Source organism: Molothrus ater, chromosome 27 (assembly GCF_012460135.2).
Source record: "Molothrus ater isolate BHLD 08-10-18 breed brown headed cowbird chromosome 27, BPBGC_Mater_1.1, whole genome shotgun sequence".
In the NCBI taxonomy this organism is placed as follows: Eukaryota; Metazoa; Chordata; class Aves; order Passeriformes; family Icteridae; genus Molothrus; species Molothrus ater.
The window spans coordinates 4,841,775-4,862,320 of record NC_050504.2 but is presented as its reverse complement, the minus strand read 5'-3'; the positions used below and the strand labels follow the sequence as shown (position 1 = coordinate 4,862,320).

Here is a 20,546-nt window from a genome sequence, read left to right as displayed (position 1 = left end):
CCGGACCTAGAGGTGACCTCCAAGGACAGCTGGTGACAACCTCCCCGTCACTCAGGGGGACACGGGCCCCTCAAGACCACCCGGATGGCCCCGTTTCCCCAAGCCATCCCACTGAGAATTCCCCTATTTATTATATTTAAAGTGTAAAGAATTCCGGACTCTGCTGGGGGGAGGGCAGGGCTGGGGAAGCTCGGGGAGTGCAAAGGGAGAAGGGTGGGGGTTCTGCACCCCCCATTCACCGCCAGCTGTGGGTGCTCCCTGTGCCCATCCCCAACCCATCCCTATCCCATCTCCATCCCCATCCCAACCCTCTCTCCATCCCATCCCATCCCATCCCATCCCATCCCATCCCATCCCTGTCCCCATCCCTATTCCAGTCCCCATCCCATCCCATCCCATCCCATCCCATCCCATCCCATCCCATCCCATCCCATCCCATCCCATCCCATCCCATCCCTGTCCCCATCCCTATTCCAGTCCCCATCCCACCCCATCCCATCCCATCCCCATCCCTATTCCAGTCCCTTTCCCGTCCCTCTCCCAGCCCCATCTCCATCCCCTCCCCAAAGACAGCTCCTGGCCGCTGGGACATCGGGGTTTATTGAGCCGGGAGCCACTCCCAGCCCGAGGCCAGCTGTCCCCGAGGCCAGCTGTCCCCGCTGTCCCCTCAGGCCGTGTGGCGGCCCTGGCGCCGCTTGATTTTCCTCTTGAGGAGCAGCAGGTCCAGGTAGAGCAGGCGGCCCAGGACGGCCGAGGCGCAGAGCAGCCCCCCGTGCACGGCCCCCGCCAGCCCGCAGGAGAACACGTCCTGCCCTGAGGACAGCCACCCACCGTGGGACAGGGCCACCCCCGGGGCGGGACAGAGCCACCACCACCACCACGGGGGACGTGGCCACCATCACCCGCAGGGACACTCTGGGGACACCACCCAGAGCGCGGAGCCGGACATGGGGACAGCAGGACAGGACGTGGGGACAGCCCCTCACCTGTCAGGTAGAGGTTCCTGACGGGCGTGTCGGGTCTCAGGGCGGCCAGGGCGGCGGGGCTGAAGCGGCGCAGGTCATGCTCGGTGCCGTACATCTCCCCCCGCGCCGCCCCCAGGTAGTGCTGGTTGCTCAGCGGCGTCGCCGCCTCCACGAACTCCACCTGGGCAGGACGAGGCTTTCAGGGCGTGCCAGGGGGCACCAGAGGGCACGGCCGGGCACTCCGACCCCTGTGGGACACCCCCACCTTGTCCCGCAGGTGCGGGAAGCGGAGCAGGGCCCTGTCCAGCAGCCGCTGGGCGATGTCCATCTTGTAGCGCTGGTATTCGGGGCCGCGGTGGCGGGGGCGGCTCCCGGCCCACTCCTCGAACCACTCGTAGCGTGCCATGGTCAGGATGGTCATGCAGGACCTGCCTGCGGAGCGGGGACAGCCGGTGACATCCCCGGCGAGCGGCGGCGCCCATCCCGTGCCGAGGGGATTGAGGAGCCTCCGAGCCCGCCGAGGGGAGCTGGGGGGTCGCGGAGCCCCACCCCGAGGGTACCTGGGTGCCGCTGCTCGTACGTGGGGTCCTTGGCGGCGGGGAAGGTGATGAACATCATGGCCAGGTTCTCGGGGACCTCGTCGCGGCTCAGGGCGGCGTACCGGGTCATCCTGAGGGAACGCAGGGCTGGGATGTCCCCGTGCCCCCCATGGTGCCCCCCGTGCCCACCCCCCCGCGGGGCCGGACCCCTCACATGGCATCCAGGTCGTTGTGGGGGTAGATCCAGAAGTTGGTGGGGGGCAGGCGCAGCTCGGCCGCGCTGCCCCGCAGCCCCACGAACACCAGGAAGGAGCCCATGCCCGGCCGCAGCATGGCCAGGAGGGAGCGCACACCTGCGGGGACATCGGGGTGGCACCTGAGCCCGGGCAGGGACATCGGGGTGGCACCTGAGCCCGGGCAGGGACATGGGGCTGGCACCTGAGCCTGCGTGTGTAGGGGCATGGGGGTGGCACCTCACCATGCCCGAGCAGGGACACAGGGGTGCCAGGAACGATGAGATCTGGGCATGCTGGGGACACCAGGGATGCTGGTGACACTGAGGACGCGAGCGCCACGGGGACACGAGCGCCACATTACCGGGGTGGCTGCGGACGTGGGGCGGCAGCAGCTTCCCGAAGGTGTTGAAGACCCCGGCATCGGAGATGACCAAGGGGGCGCGGATCTCCAGCTCCTCCTCACCGGGTCCCGCCCGCACCGCCACCCCTGGGGACCGCGGCAGGGTCAGGGGACACGTGGGGCGCCATCACCGCCTCCCCGTCCCTCGTGGGGCGCCACCACCGCCTCCCCATCCCTCATGGGGCGCCACCACCGCGTCCCCATCCCTCGTGGGGTACCACCACCGCGTCCCCATCCCTCGTGGGGTACCACCACTGTGTCCCCATCCCTCGTGGGGCGCCACCACTGTGTCCCCATCCCTCGGGGGGCGCCACCACCGTGTCCCAGTCCCTTGTGGGGCACCACCACCGCGTCCCCGTCCCTCGTGGGGTGCCACCACCGCGTCCCCATCCCTCGTGGGGCGCCACCACCGCGTCCCCATCCCTCGTGGGGCGCCACCACCGCGTCCCCGTCCCTCGTGGGGCGTCACCACCGCGTCCCCATCCCTCGGGGGGTCCCGGCGCTCACCCAGGGCGGTGCCGTCGGCGCTGACGAGCACGCGCGTGACGGGGGCGCGCACGAGCACGGCCCCCCCCGCGCGCTCGATGACGGGCACGGCGTGGAAGGCGACCTCGCTGGCCCCCCCCCGTGGGTACCAGGCCCCGCGCTGGTAGTGGTGAACCATGAGCGCGTTCACCAGGAAGCTCGAGTCCCGCGGGGCCGTGCCTGCGGCGACACAGGGGACACGGGCACGGCTGGACCCCGCCGCGGGGCGCAACGGCCCTCCCGTGTCGCGACAAGGCGCTCCTCGCCGCGATATCGCCCTCCCTTATTGCGACACGGCCCTCCCCTGGCACCACGGTGCCATCCCATACCGCGACACATCCTTCTACTATCGCGACACGGCCCTCCCGCACTGTCACCTGGCCCTCCTGTATCGCGACACTGCTCTTCCCGCCGCCCCCATCCCAACATAGCACTGCCAATATCGTGATGGTGCCACCCCCTGTCGTGACACAATCCCCGCCACTGCAGTACCGCCCTCCTCCTCCACCTGGCGCCCTCCCTGTCGCGACAGCCCCTCCCTGTCGCGACGGCCCCTGACCGTAGAAGAGGTATCCGAAGAGGGCGCGCAGGTCGGGGTTGGAGGTGAGGCGGGCGGCGGCCTGGCTCTGGCTGGTGGCGGCCATGCGGAACACGGGGGACAGGCGGGGCAGGAGCCCCGAGCGCAGCAGGACCGTGACGAGCCAGCGCGGCGACAGCTTCAGCAGGGCCAGCAGCGCCGCGTGCCGCGAGGCCACCTGCGGGACAGCCACCGTGCCACCGCCACCGCTCACAGCAGCTGGGGACAGCCACAGTGCCACCACCACTGCTCACAGCACCCGGGGACAGCCACAGTGCCACCGCCACCGCCCACAGCACCCGAGGATAGCCACAGTGCCACCACAGTGTGGGGACAGCCACAGTGCCACCGCCACCGCTCACAGCACCCGGGGACAGCCGCTGTGCCACCGCCACCGCCCACAGCACCCGGGGACAGCCACCGTGCCACCACCACTGCCCACAGCACCCGGGGACAGCCACCGTGCCACCACCACTGCTCACAGCAGCTGGGGACAGCCACAGTGCCACCACAGTGTGGGGACAGCCACCGTGCCACCACCACTGCTCACAGCACCCGGGGACAGCCACAGTGCCACCGCCACCGCCCACAGCACCCAGGGACAGCCACAGTGCCACCGCCACCGCCCACAGCAGCTGGGGACAGCCACCGTGCCACCACCACCGCTCACAGCAGCTGGGGACAGCCACAGTGCCACCGCCACTGACCACAGCAGCTGGGGACAGCCACTGTGCCACCACAGTGTGGGGACAGCCACGGTGCCACCACCACCGCCCACAGCTGAGCGCGGCCACCTGTGTGACACCAGCAGCGCTGCCCTGCCTGGCCACCACCGCGTCCTCAGGACTGTCACTGCTGTGGCCCCAGGGCCACCCGTGGCCCAGCAGCTGTCCCCCAACATCCATGTGCTCATTATCTCCAGAACTTGTCCCCACCATGCTCATCACCCGTGTGCCCTCTGTGCCCTCTGCTTTTGTCCCCGCCATTCCCACCACACCCATCACCCATGTCCCCACCACCATTGTCCCTTGTGTCCCCACTGTTCCCACAGCCCCTTTCCCACCACAAGCACCCCCATGTCCCCACCGGTGCCTCCACCCCAAGACGGCCCCTCCTTGGGGACGTGGGGAGGTGACCCCAGGGCAGACCTTGGAGAGCTTCATGAACTCCCTGATGGCCTCCTTCTCGTCGGGGAACTGCTCCTCCAGTGCGGTGACAAAGGCCACCTTGCCCGAGCGCAGCAGGTAGCGCCGGGCCCCCAGGGTCACCTCGTCGTAGGGGTCGGGCAGGCGGTGCCAGCAGAGCTGCCCGTCTGTCACCTGGTCCAGGGCCACCCGCAGGAGGCTCCCCTCGTGCAGTTGCCCCACGTAGTGGATGCCTGAGGTGTGGGGACAGGGGACACGCTGGGGAACAGAGGGGACAGCACATGGACACACAGAGGGAGCGGCCCTGGAGGGCAGGGTTGGCTTTGGTGTGGCACTGAGGGGCTGGGGGGGGGATCTGGGCAGGGCAGGGACACAGAAGGGACAGGGCAGGGACAGGGTAGGGCAAGGACATGGCAGGGATAGAGCAGGGACACGGCAGGGACACGGCAGGGACACGGCGGGGACATGGCAGGGACACGGCAGGGACACGGAAGGGACACGGCAGGGACATGGCAGGGACACAGTATGGACATGGCAGGGACACAGCAGGGACACAGCAGGGACACGGCAGGGACATGGCGGGGACATGGCAGGGACACGGCAGGGACACAGTATGGACATGGCAGGGACACGGCACACACTGGGGCTGGCAGCAGGTTCACAGTGGGGCTGCAGGGACAGGGGGTGACAGGAGGTGACAGGGGGTGACAGGGGGTGGCAGGGGGGTCCTCACCGACGTCGAACTCCACGCCGTGCTGTTGGAAGGTGTGGCAGCACCCCCCGGCCTGGTCGTGCTGCTCCAGCACCAGAACCCTCCTGCCCGCCTTGGCCAGGGTGGCGGCCACTGCCAGGCCCCCCACGCCACTGCCAATGACCACAGCGTCCAGAGGGTCTGGCACACGCCGGGCACTGAACCCTGCACACACACACGGGGGTGACAGTGACAAACAGGGGACATTGAGCTCTGCACACACACACACGGGGGTGACAGTGACAAACAGGGGACATTGAGCTCTGCACACACACGGGGGTGACAGTGACCAACAGGGGACACTGAGCTCTGCACACACACACAGCGGTGACAGTGACCAACAGGGGACACTGAACCCTGCACACACACACGGGGGTGACAGTGACAAACAGGGGACACTGAACCCTGCACACACACACAGGGGTGACAGTGACAAACAGGGGACACTGAGCTCTGCACACACACACAGCGGTGACAGTGACCAACAGGGGACATTGAGCTCTGCACACACACAGGGGTGACAGTGACCAACAGGGGACATTGAGCTCTGCACACACACACAGCGGTGACAGTGACAAACAGGGGACATTGAGCTCTGCACACACACGGGGGTGACAGTGACAAACAGGGGACACTGAGCTCTGCACACACACACACAGGGGTGACAGTGACAAACAGGGGACACTGAACCCTGCACACACACACAGGGGTGACAGTGACCAACAGGGGACACTGAGCTCTGCACACACACACGGGGGTGACAGTGACCAACAGGGGACATTGAGCTCTGCACACACACACAGCGGTGACAGGGACCAACAGGGGACACTGAACCCTGCACACACACACACGGGGGTGACAGTGACCAACAGGGGACACTGAACCCTACACACACACACAGCGGTGACAGTGACCAACAGGGGACACTGAACCCTGCACACACACACGGGGGTGACAGTGACAAACAGGGGACACTGAACCCTGCACACACACACAGCGGTGACAGTGACCACCAGGGGACACCAAGCTCTGCACACACACACAGCGGTGACAGTGACCACCAGGGGACACCAAGCTCTGCACGGGACACACGGACACACAGACACATGCACACACAGACACACGGACACACGGACACCACTCACCCTGCTTCAGGACCCTGTCCCGGGCGCGCTGGTCGGTCACCAGGGGCCGTGGTGGCTCCAGGGGTGGCCCTGAGAAGGGGTTGCCGGACGGGGCCAGCAGCCGATGGGCCACCCGGGCCAGGGCCAGCGTGGCCAGGGCCACCGGCAGCAGCAGCAGCAGCACGGGCCACATGGCTGTCACTGCGTGTGGCTGTGTATGGACACGGCAGGGACACGCAGGGACACGCAGGGACACTCAGACACGGCAGGGACGCACACGGACACACACAGACACGGCAGGGACACGCAGGGACACAGAACAGACACGGACACGGACACGGACACTGCACGGACCCAGCAGGGACACGGCCCAGCCCGGAGCGTGCAGCCCCAGCCCTCACAGGAACCGCAGCTCAGGGACACGGGGATTATGGGCTGGGCCAATAGAGCGGCTTTAGGGACAGCGCTGCTTAAAGACACAGAGCTCCTGGACAGGGCACGGCAGGGACAGGACACCCACGGACAGGGCACAGCACCCATAGACAGGGCACCCACGGACAGGGCACCCACGGACAGGGCACCCACGGACAGGGCACAGCACCCATAGACAGGGCACCCACGGACAGGACACCCACGGACAGGGCACAGCACCCACGGACAGGGCACAGCACCCATAGACAGGGCACCCACGGACAGGGCACTGCAGGGACGGGACACCCACGGACAGGGCACAGCACCCACGGACAGGGCACAGCACCCACGAACAGGGCACTGCATGGACAGGGCACAGCACCCATGGACACGGCACAGCATGGACAGGACACCCATGGGCACAACACCCACGGACAGGGCACAGCACCCATGGACAGGGCACAGCACCCATGGACAGGGCACAGCACCCACGAACAGGGCACTGCATGGACAGGGCACAGCACCCATGGACAGGGCACCCATGGACAGGGCACTGCAGGGACGGGACACCCACGGACAGGGCACAGCACCTACGGACAGGGCACAGCACCCATGGACACGGCACAGCATGGACAGGGCACCCATGGGCACAACACCCACGGACAGGGCACCCCTGACCATGGCACCCTCTGGGACCCTATGGCACCACACGTCACCCCACGGCCATGGCACCCCATGGCACCCTGTGACACCCCAAAGCTATGGCACCCCATGACACTCTGTGACACCCTGTGACACCCCAAAGCTATGGCACCCCATGGCACGCTGTGACACCCTGTGACACCCCATGGCAGCCCCTGGGAGGTGCCCACGCGTGCGCACGAGGTCACCCCAGGGCGCTGCACGCACGAACACGGGCACACCCACGCTTGTGCAAGGGAGCCAAACCCTCTCCGCACACCCACAGCCCCTGCAAACTCCCTTGCACGCCCCCCGCGCCCCCTTGCACGCCCACCGCCCCCCCCCCCCCGGTGCCTGCAGCTCTGCTGACCCCTCCCGGCAGCACCAAGGAAGGGCCCCGTGCGTGTGCAAGGTGACACGCGTGTGACACACTCACCGCGCCCTCCCAGCCCCAGACTGGTGGGAAATGGTGATTTACAGATATAAAAAACCATCAGCGCCACGTGGGATGGGGCTGGGGGCGAGGCGGCAGCGGTGACACGGGGGGCACGGGTGGCACGGGTGGCACAGGTGACACGCGTGGCGCCAGCCCCCAACCCCCCCTCGCGTTCACCACAAGGGCCAAACCCATTTTTGTCTCCTTTAATAAAATTGACAGCAAAGTACCAAAAAGGAGGAAACGGCGGCAGGGAGCGGGGGGACACGGGGCAGGAGGGACACGGGGGCACAGCCCGCACCCCCCGTGTCCCTGTCCCTTGGGGACACCCCGTGTCACCACCCCAGACCCTCCGCAGCGAGTCCCCAGCCACAGCCCCCCACTGGGTTAATTACAGGGTTAATTACAAGGTCGGTTAAGGGTTACTTCAGGGTTAATTACAGCGCGCGGGGTTATTGCTACCTGGGAAGGGGTGACAGGGGACACGAGGGACAGTGAGGGACCCCCACCCTGGTAAGGTGGGGTCCCCGAAGGGGTTTTGTGGCCTGGGGGACAAGGAGGGGACCCCCCAAACCCTGCACTCCCCCAAACCCCACATCCCCATCCCCAACCCGGGGGGCGGCCCCAGGTCCTGGCAGTGACTCAGCTGTGGGGGGGCTGTGCCCCCCATGGGACCCCACGGCTGCCCCACCCCAGATTTGGGGGGGGGGACAGAGGGGTCGGGCTGGGCCTGGGGGCGTCTGCTGAGAGCCCCCCCACCCCCTGCGAGCTCATCATGGGACACAGCCCCCCGCGACCCCCCCAGCCCTCCCGGGTGGGTTGGGGGGTCCCTAATAGACCCAGGTGACGGGGACCCACTGGGGCTGCACGCGCAGGTGCTCCATGGCCTCCCGCAGGCGCCCGAAGGTGCGCTCCAGGTCATCGTTGGTCAGGCTCAGGTCGAAGTAGTGCCCGTAACCGCGCTGGATGCGGCTGCTCTCCTCCACCGTGCGCTGGGCGTCCGCCTCCTGCCCCCCCAAAACCTGCCTCAGTTTCCCCATCACCCCCAGGGATGGTGGGGGACACCCACTGCGACCTGTGTGTCCTCCTCCTGCACCCCAAACCTGCCTCAGTTTCCCCATCACCCCCAGGATTGTGGGGAAATCCCATCATGGGCTCTGTGTCCTCCGCCCCCAAAACCTGCCTCAGTTTCCCCATCACCCCCAGGGATGGTGGAGGACACTCACTGTGTCCTCCTCCCGCCCCCCAGAGCTGCCTCAGTTTCCCCATCACCCCGCAGGATGGTGAGGAAATCCCATTGTGAGCTGTGCACCCTCCTGCCCCCAAAACCTGCCTCAGTTTCCCCACCAGCCTCTGGGATCATGGGGGACACCCACTGCGACCTGTGTGTCTTCCTCCTGCAGCCCAAAACCTGCCTCAGTTTCCCCATCACACCCAGGATTGTGGGGAAATCCCATTGTGAGCTGTGTGTCCTCTGCCCGCAAAACCTGCCTCAGTTTCCCCATCACACCCAGTGTGCCCTCCTCCTGCCCCCACACCTGCCTCAGTTTCCCCTCACTGTGAGCTGTTTGGTGCCCTCCTCCCGCCCCCAGAGCTGCCTCAGTTTCCCCTCACCGTGAGCTGTTTGGTGGCCACGCCGCTCTCCAGCGCCGCCCTGTTCATGGCTCGCAGCCTCTCGGGCCCGGGCGCCTCGATGAACACCACGTAGGGCACGAACTCCGCCGTCCTCAGCACCTTCACGGCCTGGCCGTGGGGACAGCGCTCAGCCCCGCGCCCGGGGGGCCCGGCTGTGGCTGTCGCCGTCCCCTGGCCGTGTCCCCCACCTGCGGGTTCACGTCCAGGATGCACATCTTGCCCGCGTCCACCACGGCGCGGATGGAGTCGATCCTGGTGCCGTAGAGGTTCCCCTCGTACTCGCCGTGCTCCAGGTACCGGCCCGCCTTGATGTCCGCCTCCATCTCGCCCCGCGACACGAAGCGATAGCCCTGCCCGTCCCGCTCGCTCTCCTTCGGCTTCCGGGACGTGTCTGCCGGGAGGGGACCGCGGTGACACCGCCCGCCCCGGGGTCCCGTCCGGGAACCGCCACCGGGACGCGGATGCGGGGACGGTGACAGGGACAGGGGTGGCAGCGAGGCGGGGACAGGGATGAGCACAGGGGACGGGGATGAACACAGGGGACAGGGATGAGCACAGGGGACAGGGATGAACACAGGGGACAGGGATGAGCACAGGGGACAGGGATGAACACAGGGGACAGGGACCCTGGCACGGACAGGGATGAGCACAGGGGACAGGGATGAGCACAAGGGACAGGAATGAGCACAAGGGAGAGGGACCCTGGCATGGACAGGGTTGCTGGCAGGGGACAGGGATGAGCACAGGGGACAGGGATGAGCACAAGGGACAGGGACCCTGGCACGGACAGGGATGAGCACAGGGGACAGGGATGAGCACAGGAACAGGAATGAGCACAGGGACAGGAATGAGCACAAGGGACAGGGACCCTGGCACGGACAGGGTTGCTGGCAAGGGACAGGGATGAGCACAGGGGACAGGAATGCTGGCAGGGACAAGGATGGCAGGGGCAGGGATGCTGGCAGCGACAGAGACGCTGGCATGGACAAGGATGAACACAGGGCATAGGGACAATGATGGGGCACAGGGGTGGTGACAGGGGACAGCAATGCTCCAGGGACAAGGATGAGCACAGGGGACAGGGACCCTGGCACGGACAGGGATGAGCACAGGGGACAGGGACAATGATGGGGCACAGGAGTGGTGACAGGGGACAGGAACACTCTGGGGACAGGGATGAGCACAGGGACAGGGACAATGATGGGGCACAGGGGTGGTGACAGGGGCGCTCTGGGGACAGGGATGAGCACAGGGACAGGGACAATGATGGGGCACAGGGGTGGTGACAGGGGACAGGAACGCTCTGGGGACAGGGATGAGCACAGGGACAGGGACAATGATGGGGCACAGGGGTGGTGACAGGGGACAGGGGCGCTCTGGGGACAGTGACACTCTGGGGATAGGCACGAGCACAGAGGACAGGGACGATGATGGAGCACAGGACTCTCCAGGGACAGGGGTGGTGCCAGGGGATGGGGATGATGACGATTGCAGGGGACAGGGGTGGCGCCGGGGGACAGGGCCACTCACAGGGGATGGTGGTGCCGTAGCGCGCCTGGTCAGACATGATCAGTTTGTTCTTGAGGCTGCGGCGCCCCACGCCCTGAGCCCCGATCAGCACCAGCGTTTTCCGGCGGAACGGCGGCATCCGCGCCACCTCCTCGTAGATCAGCAGCTCGTGCCGGTCGAACTCTGGGCGAGGGACAGGGCTGGCACCCGTCCTGGGGACCCCAGGGCACCCTGTCCCAGCGGGTGCCACCACCGCTGCCCCCGGGGAGCGCCCCGGGACACGCACCGGCGTTCTTCGTCGTCAGGTACATCATCCTCTTCTTCCTCTTCCCGCTGAGGCTGCCACACAGGGCCCCTGCCAGGGCAAGGGGATGGCTGAGCTGGGGACAGGGACGGGGACAGGGACAGCACCCTGGCACGGGGACAAGCGGCACGGGAGCTGGGACCTTCCGCAGGGACAGTGCCATGGGGACATCACCCTGAGAACCGGGGACTCCCTGCGGGACAGTGCCGAGGGGACAGGGCCTGGGGCGACGGGGACATTGTCACAGGGCGCAGGGGACCCGCCGTGCTCCCCCTCGGGAGGTGGCCCTTCCATCCCCGCCCCGCCAAGCCGCGGCCAGGCCGCTGTCCCCGTACCTGCCGAGGGCGCCACCTCCCCGTCCCGCTTGACGAAAGCCTTGCGCTTCTCCTCCAGCAGCTGGCTGGGCACCAGCCCCGCGCTGCCGCCCTCCACGTGGCACGCCTGGGGACACGGAGCCACGCATGGGGACCCCCCAGCCCCACGGAGACCCCCCCCAAGTTCCATAAGGACCCTCCCCATTTCCAGGGATTCTCCTCAGCCCCAAATCCCGACAGGGACACGCGTCCCGAGCTCCAGGGAATCCCCTTCCAGTCGACACAGGAACCCTCCCTTCCCTGCTCCAGGGATCCCCCAATCCCCCAGTACCCCCCCAGCTCCAAGGACACCCCCCGAGCTCCAGGGACCCCCCCCCAGTTTACAGGAATTCTCCCAGGTACACCCCAAGCCCACAGGGACCCCCAGAACCCACTCACCCTCCGTGGCCCAGGATGGGGTCCAAGTGCCACCACACCCCCCAGGCCACCCCTGCAGGGCCCCCCTGACCTGCCACCAGTTGGGGTCATCCTGGTTGACGATCTGCAGCAGGTCCCCGGCCATGAACTTGAGCCCGGCCTCCTTGCAGGGGATGAGGCTGTCGGTGGCCGGGTCGTAGTCGAAGTGGCACTTGACAAACACCTGGGGACAGGGGCATCAGCGCGGGGGGAAGGGGACCCTCCGCACCCGTGTCACGCTCAGCCACGCGCGTGTGCCCCGCCGGAGCCCCCCACGCCGGGCCGCGCCCCCCGTGCCCGCCGCAGCCAGGCCCGCATGGCCCCCGCGCACACGCACAGGGCTCCGGCCGCCGCCGCCGCGCCCCACGCGAGCACCACGGCCACCCCCAGGCACAGCCCCAGCGCCAGCGACAGGCACAGCAGGGTCCCCAGCGCCGCCAGCGCCGCGCCCGCGATGGCGCACATGGGGACGTGCGGGGACACGCGGCCGTGGGGCAGCGGGACAGCGCGGGGACAGCGTGGGGACAGCGCGGGGACACGGGAACAGCCCGCGCGGGGACAGCGCTGCTTTGTCCCTCGGAGACGGGGGTGGCTGGCACCGGGCGGGGAGGGGCAGCACAGGGCACCCTTTGCCAGCCGGGTCCTGTGCTGGGACAGGGACAGGGCAGGGACCACCAGAGCCCGCAGAGGGGGCACGGGGGGACACGGGGGTCCCTCCAGCACAGGGGCACGGACAGGGGGACAAGAGAGGATGGGAACAGAGAGCAGGGGGAGCTGTGGGTGGGGTGGTGGGTGAGGGATGCGGGTGGGATGTGGGGCGGGATGCGGGGCGGATACAGGTAGGATGTGGGGTGGGATGTGGGGAGAGATGAGGGGTGGGATGCAGGGTGGATACAGGCGGGATGTGGGGCAGGATGTGGGGCTGGATACGGAGTGGATGCAGGCGAGATGTGGGGAGAGATGTGGGGGGGGATGCAGGCGGGATGCGGGGCAGATACAGGTGGGATGCAGGGCGGGATGCAGATGAGATGTGGGGCAGGATGTAGGCGGGATACAGGTGGGATACAGGTGGGATGCGGGTGGGATGTGAGGCGGGATGAAGGCGGGATGCGGGGCAGATACAGGTGGGATGCGGGGCGGGATGCAGATGAGATGTGGGGCGGGATGTAGGCGGGATACAGGTGGGATGCAGGTGAGATGCGGGTGGGATGCAGGGCGGATACAGATGGGATGAAGGCGGGATGCGGGGCAGATACAGGTGGGATACAGGTGGGATGGAGATGAGATGTGGGGCGGGATGTAGGCGGGATACAGGTGGGATGCGGGTGGGATGTGGGGAGGGATGTAGGCGGGATGAGGGGCAGATACAGGTGGGATACAGGTGGGATGCGGGTGGGATGTGGGGCGGGATGTAGGCGGGATGAGGGGCAGATACAGGTGGGATACAGGTGGGATGGAGATGAGGTGTGGGGCGGGATGTAGGCGGGATACAGGTGGGATGCGAGTGGGACGCAGGGCGGTACCTGGCGGGGCGGGTGTGGCTCCTGGTAGCTGGGCAGGATCTTGAGCACGACGCTGCCGCTGGCGTGGCGCAGGCTGTCCTGCAGCGCCCGCGGGTCGCTGCCCACCTCGCGCCCGTTCACCTCGCGGATCACGTCCCCCACGTGCAGCAGCCCCTGCTGCGCCACCATCCCCCCGTGCAGGATGCGGGCGATCACCAGCTCCCCCCGCTCCACCCGGAACGTCACCCCCTGAGGGGACAGCCCCGCTCAGCCCCCGCGCCGCGGGGACACACCCGTGACACACCCGTGACACCCGCCCGGCACCCAGCGGACACCCCGCCACGGCCCCAGCACCCCAAAATGCTCCCAGCCACCCTAAAAAGCCTCGCGATGCCCACAGCACCCTAAAACGCCCCATCACCCCATAATTCTACCGATGCCCTCATCCCCGTGCAACGCCCCAACACTCTCCCCATCCAGCACCCCAAAAATGCTCCCAGTCACCCTAAAAAATTCCACCCGGCGCCTCGCAATGCCCGCGGCACCCCAAAACGCCCCATCACCCCACAACGCCCACAGTACCCCACATTGCTGCCAATGTCTCCATCACCCCAACACTCCCAGCACCGTAAAACACCCCACCATCACCTCCCGACGCCCCTGCGGCACCCCCTGCCCCCCAAGATGCCCCCCGGCCGGGCTCACCAGGTTCTCCCCGGCTGCCTTGCGGATGCCCACCATGCGCACGGCGTCGGGGGGCACCGGCTGCGACCCCAGCGAGGCCTCGGGGCCGGGGCTGCTCGGGGGGGGATCGTAGCTCTTGGCAGCCACCGAGTCGTGGGTCTCCAGCAGCGACTGGGACACGCGGGGCTGTCAGCCCCTGTGTCCCACGCGTGTGGCACACGCCTCGTGGCGCGGGACAGAGGGTCCCCGGGTGTCGCACGCACCTGGAAGTGCGGCTCCCGCAGGATCCGGGCCAGCTCCGCCGCCGCTCCCTGAGCCTCGGGCCGCGCCAGGCGCCCGATGTCCCGCAGGATCTCCTGCACCAGCGCCAGGTTGTCCCCGCGCACCGCCTCCAGCTTGCGCTCCTCCAGCCGCTCGTGAGCCTGGGGACAGCGGGGACACCCCCGGGGACGGGAGGGTGAGGGCCGAGAGCCCCGAGAGCCGGGGGGGTTCGGGACCCCCCGAGGGGATTCGGGATCTTCAGCTGTTGAGGGGATCGGGGACCCCCTCGGTGGGACAGGGTGTCCCCAGGGACCTCGGGGGGGATTAGGGACACTCGGAGGGGCCGAGGGGATTCTGGAGCCGGGGGCTCAGGGGGTAGGGACAGCAGAGCTGTTAGGGACCCCTAGGGCCAGAGGGAATTGGGGATCTGGGGGGGATTAGGGATCCCTGGGTGCGGGGAATTGGGGATCTGGGGATGCTGAAGGGGATTAGGGACCCCCAGGGCCAGGGGGAATCGGGGATCTGGGGATGCTGAGGGGGATTAGGGACCCCCAGGGACAGAGGGAATTGGGGATCTGGGGGTGCTGAGGGGGATTAGGGACCCCCAGGGACAGAGGGAATTGGGGATCTGGAGGTGCTGAGGGGGATTAGGGACCCCTGTGTGCAGGGAATGGGGGACACACGGACCCACACCGAAGCCGTGCACACGCACACGGGGGGGACTCCCGCACGTCCCGGGGTTGCCGGAGGGGGGATCCGCGCCCCCCGCGCCGCCGTACCTTGGCCAGGGAGCGGACGATGGGGCTCTCCATGATGCCGCGGAGGAAGATGAGGTCGAGGTCCGCCACCCCCGGGCTCCCCGGGAGCCCCATCAGGTTGTCCAGGACCTGCTGCATGGCTGGGGGGACACACACAGGGACACGGAGGGGGGGACACAGAGGGACAGACACACACGCGGTGGACATGGTGGGGGGGACACGGAGCAGAGGGAGGAGCAGTGCCGTGGGTGAAAGTGCAGGGGGGGTGCTCGTGTCCCCCCATTCCTGTCACAGGCACCCCTGCCCCCCCCCCGTTACGGGGACCAGTGTCGGGGTCCGCTGGCAGTGCGGAAATGTCCCCTCCTCGTTCAGCCGGAGGGACAAGGGGATGGAGCCCCCCCAAATTGTGGCCGTGCAGTCAAAATCCCCCGGAGCACGGTGTAAGGGGGGGCGGGGGGCTGCAAGGGGGGGCAATAGAAGGGGGAGGGGTGCAATGGGGGTGCGATGAGATGGGGGGGGGCGATGCAATTGAGGGGGGGGCCGCATCCGGGGCCGCGGGGGCGGGAGCGGCTGCGCGGCTGCGCTGCAATGGCGGGGGCCGATGGCGATGCAGCCGGGGGGGCGCGGAGGGGGGGGGGGGGGCATCCATCAGCCCCCCCCCAATCGAGGGGGGTCACAGCATCACCCGAACCCCCATCCCCATCTTCCCCCACCTGTCTCATCCCCCACAGCATCCGCACCCCGCGCCGCCCCCCGAGCGCTCGGACCGCCCCGCGGGGCAGCAGCGCCCCCGGCCCCCTCCAAGCCCCCCGTACCTGGGGGAGCCGGGGGGGCGCGGGCGGGCGGCGGGGACCCGGGGCCGGGGCCGTTCATGGCTGCGGGGCCGGGCTCCCCCGCCCCAGATCCGGGTACCGCCGCCCCCCCCCCGCACCCCCCCCGGGCCCCGCGTGGGGCCCCCACCCGCGCCGGGCCCGCGCGCCCCCCGCCTTGCACACGCGCGTGCACCGGGCGCGCTCCGGCCGCTTTGCACGCGAGGCGGCGGGGAGGGGGTGGAAAACGGGGGGGGGGGGGGGGGCTGATGGATGCAGCGGCCGTGAGCTCACACGCGCGGGCACGGCTCGTGCACGCGCATCCCCCGCGTGTGCACACGCACGCGAGCGTCCACGCGTGCAAACCGCCTGAGCGCGCTCACGCGCGGGTGCGCGCCCACGCACGCCCCCCCCTCCCACCCCACCCCATCCCACCCTACCCCAACACCGCCGCGCACCCGCACGGCGCACACGCGTGTGAGCGCGCTCTCGCCGACACGCGCGCCCCCGCACTCGCGCGCCCCCGCGCCTCCCCACGCGCTCTCCCGCTCGCGTGCAAACCCACGGGCGCGCTCCCCGCGGCCCCCCCGTGCCCGTGCCCGCTCACCCGCGCTTGCACGCCCGTGCTTGCACACCCACCCCGCTCGCGGGTGGGACCCCCCCCACCAGCGGCGTGGGGAGGGGGACGGCGGGGGCTCGGCCCCTTTAAGGGGGCGGTGGGAGGGGGGGGGCGGGAGCGCGGATTTAAAGGGGCCGCGTGCAACGCGCGCGCACCCGCACGCGAACGGGAACGCGCACCCAACAGCCCAGCCCCGCAGGAGCGACCCCCCCCCCCCCCCCACACACACACGCACACACCTTGCACACGCTCGTGCCCGAGGCGCGCACACGCACCCTGCGCTCCCTCTCCTCCCCCCCCCACCACGACCCTGTCCCCCCTCGCGCGTGCACGGGGGGGGTGTTTGCACGCGCGCGTGCCCGCGAGCGCGCGCGTGCAAGCCCCGCCCGGCGCGCGCGCTCACCCGTGACCGAAGCGGGGGCGGCCGCCGGCATCGCGGCGGAGCGGCGGGACACGCGCGACTGGCACCGAGCGCACGGGGACAGCGACGGGGACGGCGACAGGCACGGCCGCGTAGGCGTGCCCACAATGCCAGCACCCCCAGCGTCCCCAGCACGGCCACTCGGTGTCCCCAGTGTCCTCAGTCACAGCATCCCCAGTGTCCCCAGCACAGCCACTCGGTGTCCCTGACACCCTCAGTGCCTCAGTGTCCCCCAGAGCCACCATCACCCCCTCTGTCCCCAGCATCCCCACGGTCCCCACACTCAGTGTCTATAACACCCCCAGTGTCCCCAGTACTCCCATTCCCCCCGGCCAGTGTCCCCAGTGTCCCCAGTGTCCCCAGCAGGCAGAGGCAGACAGGCAGTGGCTGCAGGGGGGGTTTTATTGCTGGGGGTCTGTCCCAGCCCCGTGGTGCTGGCTCTGGGGGGGCCGGGGGTGCAGCAGGGGCTGGGGGGCTGCACCCCCTGGGCTTCTTCTCCCATTCAGCCCTGGCAGCGTTCCTGAAACAAAACAGGAGGGTCACGCCGTATTCCCCTCCCCACCGAGACTTCCCAATCCCATATCCCCCACCCTGACACCCTCGGGGCCCCCCCAAGACCCCCAGTCCCACATCTCCCACCCTGACACCCTCAGGGTCCCCCCAGTCCCACATTCCCCACCCTGAGGGTCCCCCTGATCCCGTATCCCCCACCCTGACACTCTGAGGGTCTCCCCCTGAATTCTCCCACCCAGAGCCCCCCCCATCCCCCCAGGCTGTCCCTGTGGGTACCCTGAGGCTGGGGGGAGCCATGGGGAGTTTTGGGGGGCTCCTCCTGCCCCCCAGCCCCTCACCTGGGGCTCAGCAGCCCGGGGCTCCCAGGGGCTCCTGGCCCAGCGCTCGCCCGCCTGCCCGCTTGCCGTACCTGCAACGGGGACATGTCAGGGGACAGTGGCACCGGGTGACAGTGACAGACCATGGGGAGCGTGTCCCTGTGGCTTTCACATTCTCTGGACAGACAGAGACATTGTTCTCTCTCCCAGGATTTCTCCTGGGGAAGGCAGGGAGAAGCTCAAAGGAGGAAACAGTTCTCATCTCACTTGCTGCTCCGGCGGGTGCGGCACATGCGGAACGTGTTACGGAGATTGTTTAATGAGAGTGGTTTGTTAATTGGTTTCTGCTCATTGTTTGGATTGATTGGCCAGTTGGGTCAAACTGTGTCTGTAGTATCAGACCCAGGGTTTGTCTGTAGTATCTCTTGAGTAGAGTATCGCTTTAGTATAGTTTTAGTGTAATATAACCTAGATATAGTATTAGTGTGATATAACCCAGCTTAATAAAGCGTTTGCTCAGCCCTCTGAAATCACAGAGTCAGAGCACATCATTGACCGCGCTGGGGCTGCCCTGAATCGATAAATCCCGACAGGGAGAGGGGCACGACAGGGAGCGTGTCCTGACAGGGAGCGTGTCCTGACAGGGAGCGCGTCACGACAGGGAGTGCATCGGGATGGGGAGTGTGTCACGACAGGGAGCGTGTCATGACAGGGAGTGCATTGAGATGGGGATGGTGTCACGACAGGGAAGCACACCGTGGTGGGAGCATGCTGGGATAGGGAGCACGTCATGGTAGGGAGAGTGTCGTGATGGAGAGCACGTCGCGATAGGGGGTGTGTCGTAACAGGGAGCGCATTGAGGTGGGGATGGTGTCACGACAGGGAAGCACGCCATGTTGGGAGCACGTTGGGATGAGGAGCACATTGCAATAGGGGATGTGTCGGGACAGGGAGCACATCGCGATAGGGGATGTGTCGGGACAGGGAGCACATCGCGATAGGGGGTGTGTCACGATGGGGAGCACATCGCGATAGGGGGTGTGTCGGGACAGGGAGCACATCACGATAGGGGGTGTGTCACGATGGGGAGCACATCACGATAGGGGGTGTGTCGGGACAGGGAGCACATCGCGATAGGGGGTGTGTCACGATGGGGAGCACATCGCAATAGGGGTTATGTCGTGACAGGGAGCACATCAGGACGGGCAGCTGGGCCCTGCTCACCGCGGGCGCGTGACGACGTTCAGGTACTGCTGCAGGTCGTTGTAGAAGCGCAGCAGCTCCTCCACGGGCGCGTCGTCCCCGGGGTACGCAGGCTGGGCCGGGGCCGCGCGGGGCCGCAGCGGCAGCAGCGCCACCACCGCACACGCCACCAACAGCAGCGGCGGGGCCATGGCTGCGACAGCGACAGCGGGGTCACACCGCGGGGGAAGGGGACACGCACACAGCTGAGCACAGCTGAGCACACCTACAGACACCCGAGCACAGCTGAGCACAGCTGAGCACCTGAACACTCATCACACACACACCTGCACACAGCTGAGCACAGCTGAGTACACCTACAGACACCCGAGCACAACCGTTCACAGCTGAGCACCTGAACACTCATCACACACACACCTACACACACATGTACACACCTGCACACTCCCCCCCCTGCACAGCCCATGTCCCACTCCTGCACGCCTTCACCCTTTCACAAACCATTGCACACACGTGTCACACGCACGCCCGTTTGTCACACACGTTTGTCACACACCCGTTTGTCACACACCTGTTTGTCACACACCCGTTTGTCACATGCCCGTTTCTTACACCTGTTTGTCACATGCCCGTTTGTCACACGCCCGCAGCTCCCCATCCCCACTCACCTTCTTCCTCAGGCAGGGACGCGGGGACACGGCGAGACGAGGGGACGCTGCCTGACACGCCGGGTCCTCGGTGCCGCTGCTGCCACCGCCGTGCCGGCCCTTTTATCCCCGCCATGTCCCCGCTGATGTCACCCTGCCACGCCAGGTGCCCACTCGGATGGGGAGGGGGGACAGGGGCCGTGGCGGGGGTGACAGGGACAGCTGGCCCCTGGTTAATGTTTGACCCCGCGCTGAGGGGGCTCCCGGAGGGGACAGGACGTGGGCACGGGTGTCCGGCCCCACGGAGGGACAGAGGGACAGGTGTGGGGACAGAGGGGCACAGCCAGGGGGGCTGGTGGGGTGTAAGTGTGGCAGGAGTGGATGGAAGGGGGGGAGCGGGACAGGAGGACATTGGAGGGGCAGCACCCCCAGGAATGCCCCCACCCCTGTGCCCCAGCCCCCCCCAGCACCCCCTGCACCCCCACATTCACCAGCGATGGATCCCCCCAGCAGTGCCCCCCATTACCCCACACCCAGCGCACCCCAGTATCCAACCACAGCTCACCACATTCCCACCTTTCCCCACGCACCCCCTCCTCCAAAATTCCCACCCCTCATCCCCTTCCTCTCCCCTCCTTTCAGCCCCCAATCCCTGCCCACCTCCTGACCCCCCTCCCTGCACCCCGGCACCTCCTGTCCCCCATTCCTCCCATCTCCCCTCACCCCTCCATCCCCTCCATCTCCCGCTGCACCTCTCCATCCCCCCCATCTCCCCCCACCCCTCCATCCCCTCCATCTCCCCCC

At 67.8% G+C, this 20,546-nt stretch overlaps 3 protein-coding genes across 7 annotated transcripts; all 3 read right to left on the bottom strand.

Annotated features, from left to right (window-relative positions):
- Window positions 1-600: 600 nt before the first annotated feature.
- LOC118696660 (all-trans-retinol 13,14-reductase-like) lies at window positions 601-6,683 on the bottom strand. Its single transcript, XM_036398904.2, has 11 exons — window positions 6,284-6,683; window positions 5,121-5,303; window positions 4,391-4,620; window positions 3,225-3,420; window positions 2,648-2,845; window positions 2,102-2,227; window positions 1,719-1,857; window positions 1,526-1,635; window positions 1,231-1,397; window positions 987-1,146; window positions 601-813 (listed from the first exon to the last, which is right to left on the bottom strand). The coding sequence occupies exons 1-11, from the start codon at window positions 6,453-6,455 to the stop codon at window positions 668-670; spliced, it is 1,827 nt and encodes a 608-aa protein (XP_036254797.1). The 5' UTR covers window positions 6,456-6,683; the 3' UTR covers window positions 601-667.
- A 1,297-nt stretch (window positions 6,684-7,980) lies between these two features.
- On the bottom strand, window positions 7,981-17,059 carry MPP2 (MAGUK p55 scaffold protein 2). 5 transcript variants are annotated; one of them, XM_054517419.1, is made up of 12 exons: window positions 17,045-17,059; window positions 15,235-15,353; window positions 14,458-14,616; window positions 14,216-14,365; window positions 13,532-13,759; window positions 12,061-12,192; window positions 11,574-11,679; window positions 11,221-11,289; window positions 10,956-11,117; window positions 9,614-9,816; window positions 9,405-9,533; window positions 7,981-8,797 (listed from the first exon to the last, which is right to left on the bottom strand). In XM_054517419.1, the coding sequence occupies exons 2-12, from the start codon at window positions 15,349-15,351 to the stop codon at window positions 8,621-8,623; spliced, it is 1,632 nt and encodes a 543-aa protein (XP_054373394.1). In that variant the 5' UTR covers window positions 15,352-15,353; window positions 17,045-17,059; the 3' UTR covers window positions 7,981-8,620. The 5 variants fall into 5 exon arrangements, with proteins under 5 accessions (XP_054373394.1, XP_054373395.1, XP_054373392.1 ...); XM_054517420.1 differs by lacking the exon at window positions 17,045-17,059 and adding an exon at window positions 16,630-16,723; XM_054517417.1 differs by lacking the exon at window positions 17,045-17,059 and adding an exon at window positions 16,029-16,299.
- An 861-nt stretch (window positions 17,060-17,920) lies between these two features.
- LOC129046948 (pancreatic hormone-like) lies at window positions 17,921-19,878 on the bottom strand. The gene is made up of 3 exons (XM_054517408.1): window positions 19,764-19,878; window positions 19,117-19,360; window positions 17,921-17,984 (listed from the first exon to the last, which is right to left on the bottom strand). The coding sequence occupies exons 1-3, from the start codon at window positions 19,876-19,878 to the stop codon at window positions 17,921-17,923; spliced, it is 423 nt and encodes a 140-aa protein (XP_054373383.1).
- Window positions 19,879-20,546: the final 668 nt, after the last annotated feature.